The following is a 23724-nucleotide window of genomic DNA, read 5'->3' on the forward strand; positions in this document are numbered from 1 at the left end:
AAAGGCATCCTGGCAATTGCTTGCATTATCAGTAATAAAATAGAATGTATAATGGGGTGCTGTTGTTTAATTTAAACCTTTTGCTTTGCCAGTGTCCAGGAAGAACTGTTTCTTTCTTTGGTGCTGAAAGCATGTCATTGTGTGTGTTTTTTGTTTTTGTTGTTGTTGTTGTTGTTTTTTGTATGCAAAAGGTGCAAATATAAGTAGACCAGAATGCTTTGAGCCTTTTTTGAATAGATGCGTTAAAACTTTAGAAATATCATATCCTATGGCCCATTTCAGGATATTAAATTATGCTATGCTAAGCAGATATTATGGAATTACTGTGGGTAACTCTTGTTATGCAGTACCCTGGACTTTTTTTTTTTTTTTGGGGGGGGGGGGCATTCTTTTATTCATCAAGGATGCATTCAGTTGCTCAAATGTGATTAATTAGTTTCAGAATGATTTCTGAAGGATCATGTGACACTGAAGACTGGAGTAATGACTGCTTAAAAAATTCAACATTGCCACTACAGGAAGAAATTACATTTTAAAATACATTCCAATAGAAAACTGTTATTTTGAATTGTAATAATATTTTACAATCTCTTTGTTATTATTTTTTTTAATTTATATATTTATTTATTTTACCCACATAAATGCAGCTATTGTTTTCATAAGATACTTTTGTTAGTGTTAGTGTAAGTTAAGTTAGTGTATATAAGCTGTAGCTTATAAGTCATTCCTGGATGATAATGTTAGATTTTGTTTGTTAAATTACATTGCACAAGATTAACAGGATGGAAATGAATATTGGGAAAATTTATACTAATTCTACGATCCATGTGTCCCTTTCAAATCCTGTCTTGAAAAGCTGATGATGAAAGTTGTGTTAGTGTAATAGTCTTCCTAACACAAACAAATCCAGCTCTTATTAAAAATGCATCATCCTGTTTCAACGTCCTAAAGAGGAAAGTGCATGAGCAAGCGAGTGAGTGTCTGATGGGCTCATGCACAAAAAAACAACCTTTCATAAAAACTCAGAGCTATTTCAAAGGCCAAGGCTAACAGGTGCACTGTAACAAGAAGAAGTGCACTTTTTTCCAGGTGATTCACATTGAAATCTTATTTAGATGAAGGCAACCTGCATTACACTACGAAAAGCTGCGAGCGAGTTCTGCATACCAATTGTAGTGTATATTGACATTGTGCAGAGAAGCCCTGAGAATTGAAGACCTGACTTTAATAATAGCTATTGATTTCACAAAAATCTTCTTAAGTAAGAATAGAGTAATGTAGTATTTGGCTGTGTGGATAAAATGTATAAGCATGAATAAGCACATATCCCGAACGCTAATGGACATAAAAGTGAACTTTACATCGAAGTGCTCTTGCATCTACACCATGTGCTGTGGTGGAAATTCACCAGAGGACGGTAACGCTGCATTTTAAATGTCCTTTTTGGAAATTGGAAATAGTGAAGAGAATACTAATGGTAGACATATTTACATTGCATTGAATGGCTCTGAGCATCTGCACCCACACAATGGATGGTGTTTGTTTCAGGATCACGTGCACAATTGTTCAATTCCCGTGGCTGGCATTGACGTCTTGGGCTGCGATCGTCTGAATTTCTTTGCTGGCACTCCCACCAGTGCAAGGAGGGACCACATTACCATATCAAAGAGCATGAAGTGCATCATTAACATGAAATACTGAATTTAAAGTGTATTTTGTTCAGGTAACGTTTATGTGTCAGCACACGCTGATACGGAAATGAGTATTTCCTTCACATTCACATGTACACGCACTGTCTGAACTACTAACACCTTTCCTGAAGCCTTTGATCTACTTGTTGATAAATGTTCCCCAAAGCTTTCAGATTCTCAGACCTATTGTATCTGTTACAAATGCACACAGATGCACTCAGTTTAGTCTCTTGAGAGAAAATTGGAAACAATACCACATATATATCTTTATTTATTTAAATCTGTTATAAATTAATAAATAAAGTGGTGGTTGTATCCACGGCGGTTGTAGCTGCAGGCTACTTGCTAACGTGAACTGTGAAATAGCAGCATCTGTTGTTTATTTATTTTTTGCGGAAACCATGATTTTTATTTATTTATTTATTTATTTGCATTATTCAATGAATAAAAAGTATTAAAAAAGCAGCATTAACTTGAAATGTTTTACTGCAATTTTATGTCTCAAAAGTGATTGACCTTGCATGACCTAGTCATAGCCCCCAGACTTTATTTTACAAAAGTTAGATAAATATATTGTTTTCTGTGAATGAGTGAGCAGGATGATTTTCAAATCATTTTATAGTTAAACTCTAGTCTACCACATCCAGTTCTCAAATGTGTTGTGGACAATTAAGTCATTTCAGTGTCTATTATATATTTTTTTCACTAACCACACATAAATATTGGCTTCTCAAAAACACAAACATGTACATGCATGCTGATTACTTATTGCTTATTATTGTAGCACAGTTTGTGCTGAATACAGTGTAATTAGACTTTCATACTGTATGTTTTTAAGATACCGAAAAAAGCACAAATGTCAGGACAGGTCAAAACTTCTCCAGGGCCCCAAAAACCCCTCAGACCCCAGAGGGTTTTAAACCCCATTGAAAATCAGTTGACTGAAGTCAACGAACACTCACCATCAAATGTAACTGAACTTGAGCAGTTCTGCAAAGAGGAGTGTGTGAATATGGCAAAGTCTAGATGTGCAAAGTTAGTAGAGACATATCTCAACAGACTAAAGGCTGCTATTAAATCAAACGGTGGTTCAACAAAATACTGACACAAAGGGGTGTTCCTTTTCTTTATTTCACTATATTGCACTTGCATGATTTCCGCATGTCTCTTGAGGAACATGTTTAACATCTGAAGGGCAATCAAAAATAAATGCTAAATCAGTCATTTTTTTTTAAATTACATTTTAATTACACACTTGTTTATGTGTATGTGTGTGTGGGGGGGGGGGTCATTTTAACACCGATAACTAATATTTTATGTGTGTCACTTGAGAATTGTGTATTTCATCTGTTTTGTTGATATATAAAATTTAGTGGATGTTTGAAAAAAAAAAAACGTATTCTGTCAAGACCACAAGATGTTCTGTCTGATTTTGACAACAGATCAATAGATGGAGCTGACAATAAGTTTAAAACCACCATGTATTCTCAATTCACTCATTCACTGCCTGATATTTTGATTTTATAATGAATATGTTATGTTATTTTTCAACCTGACCCATATTGAGTGACAGGCAAGGAAAAATGCACATTATAAAAATGTAATAATCCAGCATGTTATATCCTAGCAGAAGTGAATGTCTCTGAACATTTTCTTAATGAATATATATTTTTCTCATTTCAGCTAGTTTTGTCCTACTACTCAAGTATGATCAAGTGGCTATACAATTAAGTATATGCTATTAAAACAACAGCTCTACTTCTCATGGTCAAGGGTTTATTCATTTATTTATTTTTTAATGACACAATATAAAGCATTCAGGACCTTTACGAAAAAAAAGCTGTTGTAAAGTATAGTCTTTGTATTGTGATTTGGTTCTATTACAGCTAGTGACACACTTGAAGAGCCTTTCATTAGTTTTGAGTCACTGTCATTACCCTGCCTGCGTCTTTTCTCTCTGTCTCTCTCTTTTTCCCTTGTCTCGGCGTAAAGTCATTAACCAGGGCTGCCGGTGTGATGTGGCCACTCACACACACTAAAAGGGCAATGATGCTCTTGAAATTCTTCTATAGGCTAAACCTCCTCACCTCCAATAATCCTGCAGCTTCCTCTGACATTTAATCACAGTTCACGTCCGTCCACCATCAATACCGTACACGGATTGTGGACAAGACGCCACGTCTGGTTCACCCTTTTCACCTCACTTCTCGTGCCTGTCGTGAAAACTCAAATGGGAATCTGATGAACATGGTAATAAAAGCAGGTGTTGATATGGAAATGTGTGTAATGGAGCACTTTTTTCCCATCAGTCATTCTTTGAGAACATAAGTAGGAACTTATGCTTACCACGGCTGCATTTATTTGATCAAAAGTACAGCAAAACTATAAAATTCTGAAATATAAAATACGTTTTTATTTTAATATAGTTTTTAAACATAATGTATAAAGCTGACATTATCACTTTTGATCAATTGAAAGTTATTGTGTGTGTGTGTGCTCTTGTTTTTGTGACATATCAGGACACAACTCTGTATAATGACATGGGTATGACACAGGTATTACAAGGAGAGGGTGACTTATGAGGACATAACCCATGTCCCCATTTTTCAAAACGCTTATAAATCATACAGAATGAGTTTTTTTGAGAAAGTAAAAATGCACAATGTTTCCTGTGAAGGTTAGGGTTAGGTGTAGGGTGGGTGAAGGGCCATAGAATATACAGAATGCATCATCTGAGCAAAGAAGATCGTTAGACATTTTCTGACTGTAGGAAAAATTGCATTTTTATGAAGTCACCATCGGTGTAGAGGTGAGGCAGATGCTGATTTGTATCTCTATATCTCTGTTTTTGCATGTTTCTAAGTATTAATTTACACTGAAGCAAAGCTGTTGTTTGGCCAAATAGTTTACAAGCTAAAATGACCTTGAAAACTCACGGGAGTATTTCTCAGGGACTGCGACTGAAGATCCAGCCATAATTCAATATGAGCATCACTAAAGATCACTTTGAGGAAACCAAGATGGAAAATAACCACATGAAATGGCAGTCAGAGAGCAATTTATAGCTTTTGTTTCAAATTAGAGACACAAAGGCTATGCGTTCTGATTGAAACGAAGGACGTGGCATAATGTCATCTGGATAGAAATACAGTTTCACTAGCGTTATGCATAATAAAGAAGATAGAAGTCCTCCACGTGTCCTTTTTTTCTGAAAAGCAAGCTATTTTCCCTGCAAACTGCTTTTCTGTCGTTTTTCTGTAGCGTGCAACCTTAATATCAATGTACCTCTTGGCCTCAAAAGGCCAAACAGTGGTGTCTCTGTGGGACACAGAAGGCCATAGGCTAGTTTAAATAATGAGATAAAAATATTTTGTGAAAAATGATTTGGGTCCTAATTACTTGCGGGCAACTGTGAGCTTATTGTCCCTGTATTTAAGTAGTTAAGACTTCAGTAATACCAATGCGTCAGTTTTCATGTCAACAAGAAGTCAGCTAATTAGCAACTGCATTTTTTTGGAGGTTCACTGTTACTTAATTGGGAGTCTAATTAGCACCATTTGATTTAGTTGACTTGGAAACTTCAGCAAGGACCATCTGACACCTTCCAATCCCAAATGATCCAGATTCGCCACTCACATGAAGTTGACGTATTTTCCTTTCTCAGCTAAATGGCTGTTTGCTTTGGTGCAAAATACATGTTACATCCATTTACAGTGCTTATGCTGTGTATTTACGGATGAGCGGGTGTCATTCATTTCTACCTGTGGTGTTGTTTTCATCTGAAAATGATACAGAAGTAAATTGCTCATGATGGAAACCATATACAGGTCAGATAAATGATCTCCTTTGCCCTTTCGCCATCTCTGAAAGACAGAGAGAGATTGTATGGTTTTCATCTCTAGATGGGCTGCTTTGATTTAGTGGTGCGTAACCACAATCATCCTCACACACACATTTTACGGCTGTCATACTGATGGCATACAAGCTTTCATTTAGAAGAACCAAAGTGAGAATCTAAAGATAAATCTCAACAGTAAAGGGCTCCTGAATCAATGGGTAGGGGAGAAAATGCACATGGGAGCATGAGAGAACCATTTTTGGAGTGTCTTGTTTGTTTGACATGACTAAAAGCAATTGTGACAAACTTCCCCAGACAAGCCAACATCGGCACACTGGAGATCTGAGAAAGGCCCTGCATTCGAAATGATCAAAGCGAGCAATTTATGCAAAAGATGAAACGCAAATAAATAAATGAAGCTTTAATGCAAGACCTCAATGAATGGCCAATATGGAGAACAATGTTTGTTGGCATCTTTGTTGAACCTGATGCTGTAGTTATGAATTAAATCAATCAAAAGTGACAGTGAAGACATAATAATAAATGTATATAAATGTATAATATGACAAATGATTCTGATGTACCACGGTTTACACAAAAATATTAAACAGGAAACACAAAAATAGTCCAACATTGATGATAATAAGAAATGTTTCTTGAGCACACAATCAACACCGCATTGATTTCTGAAGCATGTGACACTGAAGACTGCAGAAAATTCAGCTTTCCCATCAAAGGAAAAAATTACATTTGAAAAATATTAAAATAGAAAACAGTTGTTTTTAATTGTTATATTTCACATTATTACTGTTTTTACCATATTTTTTTTAGCAAAATAAATGCAGCTTTGCTGAGCATAAGAGACTTCTTTCAAAAACATTAATAAATCTCACCAACCCAAAGCTTTAGATAAAAAAAAATCTATAATATACACAATAAAACAAAAATAGAAATACATATATAATATAAATAGAATAGCCTGCCAAATATTGACCCCTTAATTGTGTCTAATTCTAGAGGCTTTGACATACGTTACAGATCAGATGCATTCTTTATTTTTTTCTACTTTTCTGTTTCTCTTTTTTCTTAGCCGTTGGACTATGAGACCAAAAAAGCATACACATTTAAAGTGGAGGCCTCCAATGCACACCTGGATCCACGGTTCCACAGTTTCGGCCCGTTCAAAGACACAGCGACAGTGAAGATAAACGTTCTGGACGTGGATGAGCCTCCCATCTTCAGCAAACCCTCCTACGCGATGGATGTTTATGAGGACACACCACAAGGCACCATTATAGGAGCCGTGACAGCACAGGATCTCGACGCAGGAAACAGTCCAGTCAGGTATTCAAACACAACACATATAAATGAATAAGGCTAGCTGTTAGGGGCTGGTAATCAGATGGTTGTTCGTTCAGTCCTTGCAAGAAGGAAGCTATCACCATTGTGCCTTTGAGCATCATAGAGGATTATTTATACATTATACCTTATGTTGTAACAGGTTTTTTTTTTTTTTTTCATGGAACAATTGGCTGTGTGCCGATAAATAAATAGTATTTATAAAAAAAAAAATTATTATTATTATTATTATTATAATTCATTTAATTTTATTTTAAAAAGAAAGAAATCTGTATGCATGCAAACATTCCATCTCACACATCCCTATGTATTTGTGCACACTAAAAACAGCTGGTACAAAGAGCAAAATGATAAAATATTTACCTTTTTTTTTTAATAACCCATTATGTTTTTGAATTGCACTCCTTAAGATTGCTTTTAAAGTTTTACATGAAGACAAACCATTGATGCATCACTGTGGGGTCCCAAAACTATATCTAACATCACAATTTAGTTTATTTCTCTATGAATATTTAATTCAGTATACCGTAAGAAAGCAAAATGGACAAAGGAAAGATTTGTATTAGTGAAAGGGATTTGTTTCCTTTTTGTTTCGGCCTTTCCCGATTTATTATTTAGAAACATTTTGACATTGCTCAATGGGGATGTGCACTTTCTCACTGGAAAACAATGGTCCCCAATGAGCTTCCGTGCGAAGTGAACAAAGCTTTTAAAATACGTCTGTACACATCACACATCCACACACCGTTGCAGTCAGCAGAGTGAATGCGGGAGACAAAATAGCTAAAGTGCTTTTTGGTATCTAAGGTTTCTAGGACTTCCTACAAAGCTTTTAAGTTTTCTCCGAGCTTCAGGGGTCAAGGGAAGAGCCTCAAAGAGTTTGAAATGGATGGACTTATGAAAACTGTGAAAGCTATGAAAGCTGTGTTGGTCATGTACACGACAGTTCACCAAACAAAACATTTCTAGAAAGAAGAGGTCAGAGCCTCACAGTGATCTAAATGGACTGAAACTCACACTTGCATTTCTTCATTTATAAGAAACTTTTAACCAAAGTGACTGACAAATGAGGAAATACAACATAAGAGATTCATTCTAAGGAGGCATTTACACTGATCAGAGAAGAACAGACTAGAACCAAGATGACAGTGAGAAATACTGAAGGAAAAGTCAAAAGTGCTATATATGGAGACTGCATAAACTGATTAAGGACAACATGAAATTAAAATTTTTCATAATTCAATCCAAAGGAAATAAAATATTAATTTGAAAACTTCTAGCAAAATATATACTTTTTCTTGTAGAATTGCACCTGTAAATGCATTATATTATTAAAGTAAAATGGGTTTTGAACAGCATTTCATGTTGATTTTAGATCAATTTGTCCTTATGAATTTTAGTTTTTAACACACTCCGCTTTTCCACTGAGATATTTATCTCATTACACATTTAGATCTCGGGCCCCGCAAAGCTACAATTTCAGATGAATCGACCAACTCCTCTTGCTTCCTATTTTTCCAAATAAAACTTATTAATGTTTCATCTGTGAGTTAACATTTGAATATACTGACACCGTACTGATTGCATGACCCCTGATTACAGCGACTGTCTTGTTCAATTCAGTATCAGTTAATTAGAGGTCAAATTCAGGAGATACACAGTTATTTGACTGGCTCTCACATCCTCCTACAGAAATAGAATAGAATAGAGAGTTATGTTAGTTGTTTAAATAAGACAAATATGATGTTCTGCTTCATCTCTCCGCACAGCCAAGGGTCTGTCGAGCCGGTCTCTAACTACTTACTACAATGAATAATTTGTTCATCAGTCTGTTTGTTTTGTAATATAGTAGTCTTGTAAAGATTAATGAAGCAGCATATTGAAATTCTGTTTGAAGCTTTTTTTTTTTTTTTGCCAGCAGCATTTGCGGTTTACAAATGTGAAATATTTTTGCTCAGATAAATTAAGGTAATCATGAGCTAATTGGAAATCAACCAGAACTTTTGTGGCTCTTAAAAAAAATTTGCAACCATACTGCCCTGATAGAACATTAAATAGAACATGAAGATTATTTTAAAAATGAAAGCTTTCTAATCTTGTTTGAGATTCATATTAAATATTTGACTTTCAAAAGCAGCTTGCGATGACAATCCCAGAACATTTTAGTCTTTCTTCTTTTTCTTACATGATGCCACATGACTCTGAGGGTTCTTAGAAATCTTTTCTTTTCCCAAATGTTACGTTTTGAAATGTGCTATGTTAACACACATTGATGAGTCAGTTATAAGCATTACATTCCGACAGCTGCAGATGCTGTATGGTATTTATGATGGTATTTTTATGATGAGAATCAGGCCCCCTAATGCTTATGGATCACAACATCAAAGTCTTTTGTTGAGAATCCAATGCAAATGCACAAAATCCTCAAATGTTTTTAGTTGACCACTTTTTGAGTGAATTTCACAAGGCAGCCGCTGAAATGTGGAAAACACCGTAGCATCTCCCCTCACCCAGCGCTCCCACTTTATTTCTCTTTGCTCAGTTCTAGGTCAAGCCACAAATAAATAAATAAGTAGCGTTGAAAATATCAGCCCACATTAATGCGTCAAGAGTTCAGAACAGGTTTGTAAAAGTGTTTGTGAGAGAATGAGTCCAAGTCATCAACTAGAACGTGAAGAAGGTCAATAGAAACCTAACTTTTTCAAAGTTATTCAAATTCGTGCATAATGGGGTGCAAGGTCTCACCGAGACACATGTAATGTACCCCCTGAGAATGGTCGCAGTGTCTGTTAACAAGGTTGCTATTCCATTACACCGATGTTCACAGCTGTTCAAAACTGGACCCACACACAGTAATTCAGAGTGCACAATATTTTCATGCCAGCTTGTCACGTGACTAATGCTCCCCAGGCGCCGCAGCAAAAATGGCCGCCCACTGCTCCAGGTGTGTGTCCACGGTGTGTGTGTGTTCACTACTCACTGCTGTGTGTGTGCACTTGGATTGCTTAAATGCACCATACAAGTCACTTTCATTTCAATTCAAATCAAACATAATGAGCGCTGTGCAAAACTGAAAACAAGAGAAAATGAGAAAAAAATGTAATAATTACTCTTGAGTATCATTATGTTAATCTCTTGTAGTACCTAGCCTAGTTAATGTGAAAATGCCCCTCAAATGTATTGAACAGTATGTAAGGGCATGTTTACACTTGGCATTGGTTTGATTAAAATGAGCACAAAAAACAAAACAAACTCAACCTTCAACCCTGAAATGGTTGAAAAAATTCCTCTGTTAGTGTAGTTCATTCGAATAAGTGTGAATGCTGCCATATGAACCTTGGTGCCCACCAAACAAATGTTGTATTTTTTTTCTGGTTCTTCAGGTATTCCATCGACTGGAAGAGTGACCTGGACAGCTTCTTTGACATCGATCCTGTCAGGGGAACCATCTCCACCAATGAGATTCTTGACAGGGAGAGTATAGCCCAGCACAACATTTCAGTTGTGGCCACTAAAGTTAGTAAGTATGACTGTGAACCGCAGAAGTGATTCATAAAAGTTCAGTTATCTTAAATGCTGGGATTTTTTGCGATCTGATTTTTAGTTGCCCATTGCAGCGCAGTCAGCAGCGCATTACATTAAGTCTGCTTTTTACAAGCATTCATAAAATATGACAACTCTCCTGGAATATGTATTATTACTACAGTGTCTTTCCATTTAATTCAGTTCAAAATTGCTTTATTGGCATGACTGTAAATGATACAATATTGCCAAAGCTAAGTATACATAAACAAACAAAAAAAAATAAAAAAAATAATAACAATTATTATTATTATCATTATTATTATTATTATATCTACGTGGCTAATTGTGTGTCTAAAAGAAATTTTGTTGATGTTATTAAAAAAATCTAAGTTTTACATAAGTTAAATGTTTGCCACATAAGAAAAAAAAAATCATGCTTTGGTAAATAATAATGAAATCTGAATTATAAGATAAAGTTAAAATTGTATATATATATATATATATATATATATATATATATATATATATATATATATATATATTATATAATTTCGTCTTTATCTGATAATTACTGCTTAGAATGTCAGAATTTTGATTAGTTTTTTATCTTTTGTCAGAATTTCCACTTTTACTTTATAATTATTACTTTCATCTCATAATTTGTACTTTTTGTGTAATAATTATACTGCTTCATTCATAATTCTGAAAGCATGATTTAGTATTATTATTATTATAGGGCTGAAATGCGCTTCCAAACATTTAATTTAGAAAAATGTGAGATTATTGGGGGGAAAAGTGTTTTTACAAACCAAATTTCATATTGACAATTTTAGGAAGTAATCTGAAAGGCGATCAAACACCACCGTCAAAGATGTCATTGCTGTAATTGCGTTTGTGTCCGAAACGATCTGTGGACTGAATCACCACGTAAATAAGCAAATCCATCGTCATCAAGTCGTCAAATCCGCTAAACAGTCCCCAATGCCATTATCTTGGAGAATATGTGGTGCTCAATCAAAATTACAAAAGCGGCGACTCACATTCATTAAGACGGAATGGGGATGAGAGGTCATTAAAAGTTGAGCCTTCATCACCATGGTAACGGATATTACTCACTTCCTCTCAAGGTTGCACTGGTGATTTGCTAATTGTGATTTCTAAAGCTAATTTGGGTGAGGTTTAACACAAGTCAGGGCTGTTAAACTTCACTCCTGTACTGCAATGGGAAATGTCCACCCTGTGTTAGAAGCTCCTTTTTTATTCATATTGTATTCACTATCTGTGTCTTTTAGACAGTTTTACATTCTGTTCCATTGACCCAGATGGGTTCAGACAAATCACAGAAGCACATAGTCTGATAAACTAGGTCATCTCTGCTATTTTTGACTTTCTATTATATATTACATTTGCAACATAATTTCACACAACTGTGACTGTATATTTAACATTTTAAACTTTTCAGGCATCCAAGTAGAATAGTTTATTTAAATATGTAGTTTTGCATGTTCCAAAAGTCAGTCAAAACTTTGTTGCCCACTTTTGACCATTTGGAGTGGTTAACTATATGAGCACAAAAGCATTTAATTAACAAGGTATTTTTGCTGTCCTACATCTTATAAATGCTCATATCACCAGTGTGCCATGTGTAATATCCTTACTAGCATTATACAGTGTCTTGTAAAACATGCTTGACAGCTTTTATATCTCTCAGAACCAGTGATTATGAGGTGCGGAGAACACCTGTTCACCACCATCACAAGCTAGTCTTGCATAAATCGCAGCTTCTTGTTATTCTTTTATTTTTTATATTTTCCTCCCCTCTTCTGTGCTTTTTAGGGGCTTTAATTTCACACCAGGTGGAATTCCAGATGTTCTGGAGCCTCAGAATCATATTGCACTAAATATGAAAGTGCTGAAGGAAGCACGAGTCAGCACACAGTCTCCAAACTCTCCACGCTTGTTGCACATCATGAAAACTTCTGACTTTAGTTTCCATTAGGACAGCAAACATACACTTGATTTGCATAATCCCTTCTGTCATGCTCATTACAATAGAGTCAGCAACGTTAGCTGAAGGAAAAACTATTTTACAATACAGTTAGAACCAATGTTTTACAAAATGTGTTAAGCAGACCGAATTGTTTGCTCTGTTTACACCTCGTACAGTACCAGTAAACAGGGCCACGATCAAAACTGGAAATTGAAAGGGGCATACTCCTATAGGCTGTTGTAGGCCTACACAAACTGTCCGTCAAACCTGCAAACAAAGCACACTTGTTTTGAGCTAAATAAGATGCACCTTTTAAATATGTGATTAGAGCATTTTCATTCGTTTGAAGCCAGGCCAACAATAACCATCAAAGTAAAAAAAAAAAAAAAAAAAAAAAAGTCTGTTTATTCTGTCATGAGAGCTACAGCAGCGAAATGGACGATATCGTCATTATATAACAGCGCCATCTAGTGTTAAAACCCGTCATTCAAGTCGTTACGTTGAAGCCATAGTTGGCTAGACTTTAAAACTGTTCTTGTTGTTGTTGTTGTTGTTGTTTCAATAATAAAAAAAGCTCACTAGATTTTAAGAAATTCATTGTAAATTTTTGAAAACCTAGCATTAGCATTCTGCAACAGTTCATAATTTTCATATTAACCTTGATGCATTAATTATTCCATTTTAAAACATAAATATAATAATTCCTAGTCTTTTAAAGTGTATTTTGTCTACTACATCTGTCCACTTCAATAGAATATATTTTTACATTTTCCAGAAGAACTTCATCACTTTGATGAGAATGTTGAACTTTCTTTTTATTTTTTATCATTTAAACCTAAAACTTATTTGAATTAAACTTAAAGATTTATGTAAAAAGAAAAAAATATATATATGAATATATAGTATAAATGACATTTAAAAGATGCCAGTCATATTAAATTGTAGTTTTGGGTCAATGGTCACACACTGAGTTGTTAACAAAAAAAATATTACTATTAAAATTATTGTCATAACGTATTGAAATACAGTACGTTAAATGTATACAATTCGAAAATGATAAATGTCACCATATTTTCAGTATTTTTGGTTATCTGAACATATCAAATATGTTTTTGGACTTTGAAAACAGAAATGATTTGTATTTAACTTTTAGTAAGCCAGAACTTAAAATTAAAAAAAAAAAAAAAAATCCAACAGTGGCTACACAAAAAGTAATTTGCTGCAGGACATTTGGGGCAGAAGCACAGGACCTGGAGAATGATGATGTGTCAGATCTCAGATAAATTGTAACAACAGTAATATTTTTTATTTTTTTACTGGACACCAGACGCCCTGGAGCTTCTGAAGCTAAAGTAACAAACAGCTGCACACACACACACACTTTCTCTCCAGGAAGATTGCTCATCTTCATCAAGGTCGCTCAGGGGTCTTGGCTCTATAGAGGACCCCTGGGAGGGATGAGTTCAGATCCCTCATTCTAAGCCTTCTCACCTTCCCTGAGCTCATCTCACGGATCTGATCTATAAAAGTTTAGTCCACACTGATGTTCACCTCCACACTGCACGCTCAAGAAGAATTCAAACAATATAAGGAAGACGTGTTCGAAAATCAACAGCTGTTACCTTGTGTGTCTGCTAGAAGCATCTTATTTTTAGACAGATTGTTAGCTTATTTTCTTACCCACTAAAAATGAAAGCTTTCTTTTTTATGTCGTTTTAAGAATAGAATAGAATCAAATTGAATATGACTATGGAGTTATATTTTAAGCCCTTTTAAGGTTTTTAGTGTAGAACCACATGATGGCAGTATAGTATATTAGTGGTTTAGATCATCAGTACACTATACCACTCTCAGTCTTTGTTCCCGGTCCTGTCTCTTGGTTCCTCAACAGAAAGCTAATGTGATATGCCAGCTATGTAATGATTTTAATAAAGAATTGTGTATTTATTAATGTGACATGGTCAATTCAGTCCCAATTCTAGCAGTTCTTAAATCATAACAAAACTGAACCATTTAAAAACGTATATTGGTGATTCTTCTCTCGTCGTCTGATTTGGATATTGGGCTGCTTGAAATCTTTTTAAATGTGAATTTCTTCAAACTGCACTAACCATTCAAAGGTTTGGGGTCAATAAAATGTTTTAATGTTTTTGAAAGAAGTTTCTCAGCACGGCTGTATTTATTTGATTAAAGGTTCATTAAAATGTAATTGGAATTTAAATAACTGTTTTCTAGTTGAATATATTTTAAAACTGTAATTTATTCCTGTGATCAAAGCTGAATTTTCGGCATCATTACACCAGTCTACTGATTCGGTGCTATAGAAACATTACTGCTTATTATCAGTTTTATTTCAAGATTATTTATTTGGAATAGAAACACTATAAATGTCTTTACTGTCTCATTTTAATATATCCTTGCTGAATAAAAAAGAACAAACAAAAATAAAAAAATAAATCATTGTTTAGAACATTATTTTATAAGTTATTATTTTATAAGTCTATAATTTTGGTTTAATGCATAATGCTTATACAGTAGTGAGTATTGTATGCGATGATAATGATACTGTATGTTCTGGAAATGAAAAACTGTTAAATATTTGACATTATAGTTAACAGACATGCCAGATTATTATTTTTTTTTTTTTTTTTTTTTTTTTTTTTTTAAGTATAAATGCTTTCAGATTCTTTAAAATCAGAAATGTTTCCATAACTGAAGAACGAGAGTAAACTTGTGCATTGTAACGTGTGCTGTGCATTGCTCATGACATACAGTGTGCTGTTGGTCGTAATATGTGGTGTTTGTGTGGTTTGTGTAGATAACCCAGTGCTGACCAGTAAAGTGGCTGTCACAGTTCATGTGCTGGACATTAATGAGTTTACACCAGAGCTGGCCATGCCTTATGAGACCTTCGTGTGTGAGAGCGCCAAAGTTGGGCAGGTGAGCGAATATAAATGGTTGTGTGCGCATGTGTGTATGTTTGCATGTCCAAAACCAATTCTGGTCTAATGAGCCATTTAAGATGATGTACGACAGACTCCAGACTCTGACACTCTCATTAAATCCTGAAAGTGGAGTATATCCCTGCTTTAGCCAGGTACAGTGTGTGTGTGTGTGTGTGTGTGTGTGTGTGTGTGTGTGTGCGTGTGTGTGTGTGTCAGAGCATTTCCTAATCTACTGTATCTTACCCACTTACACTGAACCACTGAACCTCAGAATAAACAGGAAAACCTGTCTGAAAACATGCTATGAGTTATTTTATAGAATATTTTCTCCTGTTGCATTTTTATGTAAAATATTTATTTGTATCTTAAAACAAAAGTGAGTACCGTATTTTCCGGACTATAAGTCACAATTTTTTTCATAGTTTGGCTGGTCCTGCGACTTATAGTCAGGTGCGACTTATTTATCAAAATTAATTTGACATGAACCGAGAGAAATGAACCGAGAGAAATGAACCAGTAGAAAACATTACAGTCTACAGCCGCGAGAGGGCGCTCTATGCTGCTCAGTGCTCCTGTAGTCTACACTGAGCAGCATATAGCGCCCTCTCGTGGCTGTAGACGGTAATGTTTTCTCTTGGTTCTTGGTTCAGTGCGACTTATATATGTTTTTTTTCCTCATCATGACGTATTTTTGGACTGATGCGACTTATACTCGGGTGCGACTTATAGTCCGAAAAATACGGTAGTTTTGAAGTTAGTGCTTGCCAGGATGTTGTTATGCATTTACTTATGTGTTTGAAGTGGTATTTAAGGCATTGAGGTGTATTTATTTATTTATTTTATTTTTTTCCCAGTTCTGCTTCACTAGTTTCCTAGTTTATATATATATATATATATACAAAACCCCTGCTAACAAGAGTAGATAAGGTGTTTGGAGCGGATGTTCTATTATAAAACCTTTTTCTTAGTTTAGAGCCTTTTTGATGTCTGAACGGATATGATGCTTCGGGCCAGAACTGTGTGGTTTGATTGATACATTGGACAGGTAAAGCCTGGTGATACATTAGTGTTGCGCTAATGGTCCTACCCAGCATGCACCTGTGGAGCTGGTGACAGCCCTACAACAGGTGAGGCCAGCGGGAGGGTGGGCAGTGTGGACGTCTGCTTGTACTGGTAGTGCGCAGTGTGTCATGATTGCTTGATGTGAAAGCAGACTAATTGGGATTTAGATGCAGAATCGAGAAGAAAAACCACAGGAGCACTTGGATAAACATTACTGAGCACATATTGCCGGCTGCCACTTATCTTCATGCACTTGTGACTAACTCCTGTTTCATTTAATGGTGTGCGTTTAATTGTTACATATACATAAAGCACTGTAAAGTGGATGGTTTTTCTACTAAGGAATATACAGTATTTTATGATTGCACAATATCTCCATAATTAAGAGCAAACACTGACTCTGACTAATGAGTTTTCTATACTAATGTTTATTTAATTAACATGTTTAAGATATTAATAATTTCAGTTAATAATGCATACTTTTTATATGCCTGTGTGCACTAATAACCTTCATTAATCATTTAGAAATTTCATAAACATTAATGTTAGAACCATACAATATTTAAACAAGCAACCATTAAAGGATGAGTTATTTACTGAGTAATTTGTAGCCACATTCTGGGTGTCCAGCAGCGCTCAAATATACCACCAGAGACTGTTTTGTTAAACTGAAACCCTGATCAATAATCTTTTGAATAACTTTGTGGTGTCTAGGTGATTCAGGTCATCAGTGCAAGAGACCAGGATCTCCCTCAAGCCGGACAAAGATTTTCCTTCAGATCCCCTCAAGAGGGAGTGAAGACCAAAAACTTCACCATCAGAGACTTTGGAAGTGAGTAGCAATAGATAGCCTATACTAATAAAAAGATTAATAATTGTATGTTATTTTATTTTTTTGATGAATAAAAAATTAAAAGAACAGCATTTATTCAAAATAGAAATACTTTGACAAATAAATACTTTGTCTTTACAATCTTTTTTTATCAATTTATCTATTTAATAATTATTATATTAATTATATTACTTTATTTAAAAAAAAACAGTATTATATGCTGCATATGTATTGCTCTTTGTGCATGCAATCCTTAGACTAAAAATGTTTTAATTCATAGAAAAGTCATGAAACTTTGTTTTATTTAATTGGTTATTATTATTATTTTTTTTTTTTTTATTGTATTTTTTCCATCACAGCTATTCTGCTACTACATTGAACAGCTTTCACAGCACATTCTGTATACATCCACTGTTTTGGCCTTATGGAATGCCTGTCCTCACTTCAGGCATGAATGCTCGCTTAAGATGTGATTTACTAGGACAAGGTGACGGTTTCTGCTGAGGGCAGTTCAGGAAAAAGAGAAGAAACAGGCTACCTGTAACATGCAAAAAAAAAAAAAAATTAAATGCTCACCCGTCAAGAAAATATAGCCAGCATAAAGTCATAGCGACAGGGTCAGATGGGCTAATCAGAGTTCATAACCAGCAACCTGCAACAGCCATGATGCCGACAAAGTCTTTTGACAACATGTCATTTCTCTGAACGCTAATACTCCAGCTACTTCACTCTAATGTTATAAAACATGAGCAGCTATATTGTTTATTGCCATTTAACCTTTTATGGCTGGAGACTAGGGGATTCACTATAAGGACAAGCTCTTATGAAAACCAAAACTGTTTACTTATTCATTTTTTGGACAGAATGTCGCATTTTTAGACACTAGCTACACTGACGTTGACATACAGCCAAGTATGGTGAACCATACTCAGAATTCGTGCTCTGCATTTAACCCATCCAAAGTGCACACACACAGCAGTGAACACACACCCGGAGCAGTGGGCAGCCATTTATGTTTCAGCACCCGGGGAGCAGTTGGGGGTTCGGTGCCTTGCTCAAGGACACCTCAGTCAGGGTATTGCCGGCCTGAGACTCGAACCCACAACCCTAGGGTTAGGAGTCATACTCTCTAACCACTAGGCCACGAAAAAGATGACTGCACAATGATACTGTAATAAGATATACCTTATTTTAAGTGTGGCTGCAATAATCATAACTTTCTCTATCCTCTGAATCTGCTGTCATATGAATCGGTTTGTTCCATAAAAAAAAAAAAAAAAATCATATATATAATGGAGAGCAGTCTGATTTCATTTATTGAATCAGTTCGTTCAGACTCTTGTCAAAAGCCATTTATGCCGCTTATAGCTTTCTTATAGTAAAATATTTAGTAATATATGTCTAGTTTCATTAGTTATATTTAGATTAGAAGCATGATAGTGTCAGATTCAGTTGTAATAGTGTTTGAATCTGAGTCAGAGAGATGAAGCAGCCTTCAGAAAGTTCTCAAATCTCAGCTGACCAGAAGAGGAAAGTAATGTTACTGTAGGTCAGAAGGTATGATGGGAAAGTGCTTTTCTACTTCCTGAAATCCTTTCAGATGAATGTTCAGGTTCAAACACTCTCCGCACAGAGAAAAAGCATATTATTTAGAGCCCTGAGGGGGATTCAGCACTCGGCTGTAGTGTGATGTTCCTGTTGAACTAGACTCAGAGCACACTAAACACCGGATGGTTTGTTCACCATCAAAAATCATGGAAGATCTCTAGGTGATGCACAATATCATTTGTGATGAAGGATGCAACAGTTATGCTAAATCAATAATGCTACCTCATAATGACACAAGCACCCTTCCTGTGGAGCTCTAGGGCTCTTAACAAAGTCATTGAACAATCGATAGCTCTCTACTAGTTTGTAAGCAAATTCAAATTGTGATTTTGTCTTTTGGGGTGTGATGTAAACATTAAGCTTAATAAAAAGGAAAAGTAATCTCTTAAGGTTAAAGTAATCTCTAAAAGGAAAATGTAAAAAAAAAATGAATTAACATTATATACAATTATTTTAGATGTTTAATATAATTTGATTATTTTTTTATACAATTTTAAATAACGTAAGATAACATAAAGCTTAATGTATTTAAATATAATTATTGAAATAAAAAAATAACAAATTAAATGAATAAATAAAAAATAAAAAAAATTAAATAAGTACAAAAAAAATGCACGTCCTAAAATGTCAGTTTTTTTTTTTACTCAGATAACACTGCCGGAGTCATGACCTTGCGTGGCGGCTTCAAACGGCGCTCTCAGGAGATCTACCATCTTCCTGTGCTGATTGAAGATGGTGGCCTCCAGACTTTGAGCAGCACCGGCACTCTCACCATCCGCGTGTGCGGCTGTGACACCGATGGATCTTTATTAACGTGCAGCGCTGAAGCCATTTTCCTCCCTGTGGGCCTCAGTACCGGAGCCCTGATCGCTATTCTGGTGTGCATCGTCATACTGCTGGGTAAGCAAACATTCATCCATCAGAGCATTAGACAGTGAGAGAAAGAAAGAGAGAGCGAGCAAGCAAGCTGCCTGTCCAGACTCCATATACCAGATGTGATCCTAATTCTATTTGGAATGAAAATGCATACTGCAAATCAAAAGCCGCCGGAACCTCATTTTGCAAGAAAACTAATCAGACACTGATAGTGTACATCATAGACTTCTGAATCACATTTCAAATGCCTTTTATTAAATGGATATTTTTGGAAGGAAACACTTGCTTACATACTAAATACTGTACAGTATATACAGTTCTCACATGACCTCACCACATTTGTCACATGACCTTGGCAATCACTTATCATATAAAAACAAATAAAGAAATAACAATTTTCTTCTAGTTTTTCCATCGCCAAAGACATGAAAGGTCATGTTGAGTGCATTGCATTATGGGATACAGTATTTTTTGACTGATGTTGTACTAGACGTCATCTGGGTATTGTGTGCATGAAGAAAATTTGTGCACAACATACATATTAATATAGGTATTGTAGAACATCACAATTAATTTGTGATTAAAGTGGTTCTGAAATTGCACACTTTGAACTTGAACTTAGTCATGAAACACGTTCACAGTTGTTTTTATTTCTACAGCAAGGCGTATTTTAAAATGAAAGTATATAATAAAGAAAACAAAATATTGATTGGAAAATGAAAAGTACAAGAATGATTCACGTGGTTTGAGGCAAATGTTTAAGAAAGAAGTGGATTTTGTTCTTCAGTAAAAAAAAAGAAAAAAGTAAGGAAGCTTACTTCTGCCATGCAATGCAATGCAGAAAATAATAATAATAGTTTTTGAGTTTATATCTCACAATTGTAAGCTATAAACTAGTAATTGTGAGTTTATATCTTGAAATTTTGATTAGTTTTCTCAGAATTCTGTGTTTACATCTCCTAATTTTGTCATTTTTTAATGAAGTCTGAGTTTATAATGACACATTTCTGGCTTTTTCTCTCTCTCAGAATTCTGTTTACATCTCACAATTCTGACTTTTTTTGTGGAATTCCAAAATACTGCCAGGGTTCTGTCACTCCAGTCTAGTGTTATTCATGGTTTTGTGACAGAGCCCTGATACTCTCCTCATGTCATTGTTTTCATGTGAGTGCGCGGCTTAGTTTTTACTGGCAGCGTGCCGTCTCGTGTGAACACGCGGTTTATGAGCTTGCTCATTAGCTGCGTGTTTGTGTCTATTCAAGCACATGGCTAGTGATTGGTTTGCTGGCCATGTGCTTGTGTTTTTTTGTTTTGTGTGAGCACATGGCTTTTGTCTTAGTTCCTATGTGCCATGTGCTCTCGTCAATTGTCTTGACCCCACCCATCTTGTTACCTGGTTATTGATGTAATTTTCCCCACATGTGTTCCCTCGTTATCCTCCTCATTAGCTCCCTATTTATTTTCCTTGTGTTTGCAGTCTGGTTGGTAGTTCGCCGTCAAACATTTGTCTGTGTACATCGTGCCTTGCCTTGCCAGTCAAGTTTAGTCTGATTACTATTAAAGATTAGTCTGTTTAGCCTCATCCCTCTACCCAAACCCTGACAAATACAAATAATAATAATAAATAACAATTGTGACTTTTATCTTTTGATAAAGTCAGAATTATGAGTTTATATCTCGCAACTGTAAGTTTCAAAGAGAATTGCGGGGAAAAAAAATCTGAATTGTTAGGAAAAAAGTCATATTTTTAATCCATGGTGGAAACAAATGTGCATTTACAACATATATTCCAAATTCATGAATATTTTGTTTCAACCAGCCTTAGGCTGTTCTTGGATTGCAAGTATTCATGCTTTTTTAGATAGAAGATACATAGGCTGCTCTGAAACTCTCTGGGGTGGTTTTATTAAACTCTCTGGGGTGGTTAATTAAGTGCCACTTTATTAGCCGTTCTTGACAGGGAAAGGAGGAGGATAGTTGGATAAAGCGAAGAAGCACAGGTTTAAACTAACCTTATCTTCACCCATCAACGTCCCATCACCCATCAACGTCATAGTAAAAGCCCTAAATCTCTGAGTGTCATTAGCATCAGATCGCAGGCTAAATCACTCTCAATGTTAACTTAACCCCCGAGGTCTAGACGGGGACATCTCTGGAGTTATAAACCCAGTTCATTTGCATATGGGATGTGCGGGAAGTTGAGGTGGAGGGGTGAGGAATGAAGTGGAGACTTTTATGGCCTCGTTTCCATGGTAATTTGTGTGGGCTGGCTGGTCATTAAGTAAGAGCGTGCTCAAAAAAATGAGGGTAGCACTCGGCTGTCCTCGAATGCACCTCAAACACAGATCTCAACACGCAGTACGCTGCAGCTTTTAAGTCTCAAATGATGTGTAGTCAACCTCATTGTCATAAGATAAAATTAAACATGAAAATGATGTCACGCAGATCATCTATGAGCCGGACCAAAAAGCAGACCTTGCAGTAGTCCAGAGGTCATCCATATTCTTATATATATATATATATATATATATATATATATATATATATATATATATATATATATATATATAAGTCACGGTTCGGTTCATTTTCGGTACAGTAAGGGAAAGAAATGCAAACATTAAACTGCAGGTTGTTTATTACCATACACTTTTTTTATACTTTTTAATAAAATATATATAAAATAAAAAAAAGAATAAGAAATAAAATACTGCTGCAAAGTTCTCCACTAAATAAAATACTCTCAGTTTCAAACCAATATCATATAATAAAATATAATGAAAAATATAAATAAATAACTATGATTACAGTGCAGCATTACCAATCCCACACTCTAAAAAATGCTGGGTTGTTTCAACCAAACTTTGGGTCAAATATGGACTAACCCAGCTGTTGGGTTAAATTTTGTAATTACATTTTTAACCCAAAAGCTGGGTTAGTCCATATTTGACCCAAAGTTGGGTTGAAACAACCCAGCATTTTTTAGAGTGCAGCTAGTAGGCCTGCTTCACCAAAATTGTGCCTGACGCGGCACTGGCGCGCTGCTGCTACTGTGGGTGACATAGAGGGAGGCCACCGACAGACCAGGATCTTGTCTTCATGACAACAATATCTATACTTCATGTTGAGCATAAATATAAAGCCTACTGATAAAGGACACAGTCAACAGTATTGACGGCAAAATAGACTATGTTTGACAGGTGCAATATTTGAAAATTGATAATTATAAATTTATTTTTTAAATTACATTTATATCTGAATTTATGTCAACCTATAGCCTATTTTTCACATGACACACACACGTGTTGGAAGCGTTTCCAGGCAAAATATAATAGGAAAATATGTTTATATGTCATTTTGTACACAAATACATATTAATTCATGACATTTTGATGTCATAAATTCAGATATAAATGTAATTTAAAAAATAAATAAATAATTATCGATTTTCAAATATTGCACCTGTCAAACATAGTCTATTTTGCCATCAATACTGTTGACGGTGTCCTTTATCAGTAGGCGTAGGTGTGTAAAAAAAAGTTGATATTGTTGTCATGAAGACAAGATCCTGGTCTTTCGGCGGCCTCCCTCTATGTCACCTATAGTAGCAGCAGCGCGCCAGCGCCGCGTCAGGCACGATTCTGGTGTGTAAAGACACAGAAACCGCGAGGCAGCCGGCCTTAGAATCAGCTGCAGGGTGGGATTTGAGCTGAACGCGGAGGCTTCCGCCACTTAATATGTTCGTTTGGAAACACGAAAATGTACTTATGTTCCGCATACAAAATATTGCATTCCGTCATTCGGTACACACGTGCACCGTACCGAAAGCCCTGTACCGAAACGGTCCGGTACGAATACACGTACCATTACACCCCTAATATATATATATATATATATATATAATTCTGCTTACTTCTGTTCCTATTATGATAACCATGTCTTTTCTTATTTCTCTAATAATATTTTATTCCCTCAAGTTTACCCATTTCATGATGCTC

General features: G+C 35.4%; 1 protein-coding gene across 1 annotated transcript in view; it reads left to right on the forward strand.

Annotated features, from left to right (window-relative positions):
• LOC132121680 (cadherin-12-like) overlaps positions 1-23724 on the forward strand; it is a 388852-nt gene that overhangs the window by 360974 nt on the left and 4154 nt on the right. The window contains exons 7-11 of the mRNA XM_059531344.1: positions 6620-6873; positions 10272-10408; positions 15222-15343; positions 17125-17242; positions 19499-19750. Coding sequence (XP_059387327.1) covers positions 6620-6873; positions 10272-10408; positions 15222-15343; positions 17125-17242; positions 19499-19750 — 883 coding nt within the window. The remainder of the gene's footprint in view (positions 1-6619; positions 6874-10271; positions 10409-15221; positions 15344-17124; positions 17243-19498; positions 19751-23724) is intronic.

This window comes from Carassius carassius, chromosome 39, assembly GCF_963082965.1.
Source record: "Carassius carassius chromosome 39, fCarCar2.1, whole genome shotgun sequence".
NCBI lineage: Eukaryota > Metazoa > Chordata > Actinopteri > Cypriniformes > Cyprinidae > Carassius > Carassius carassius.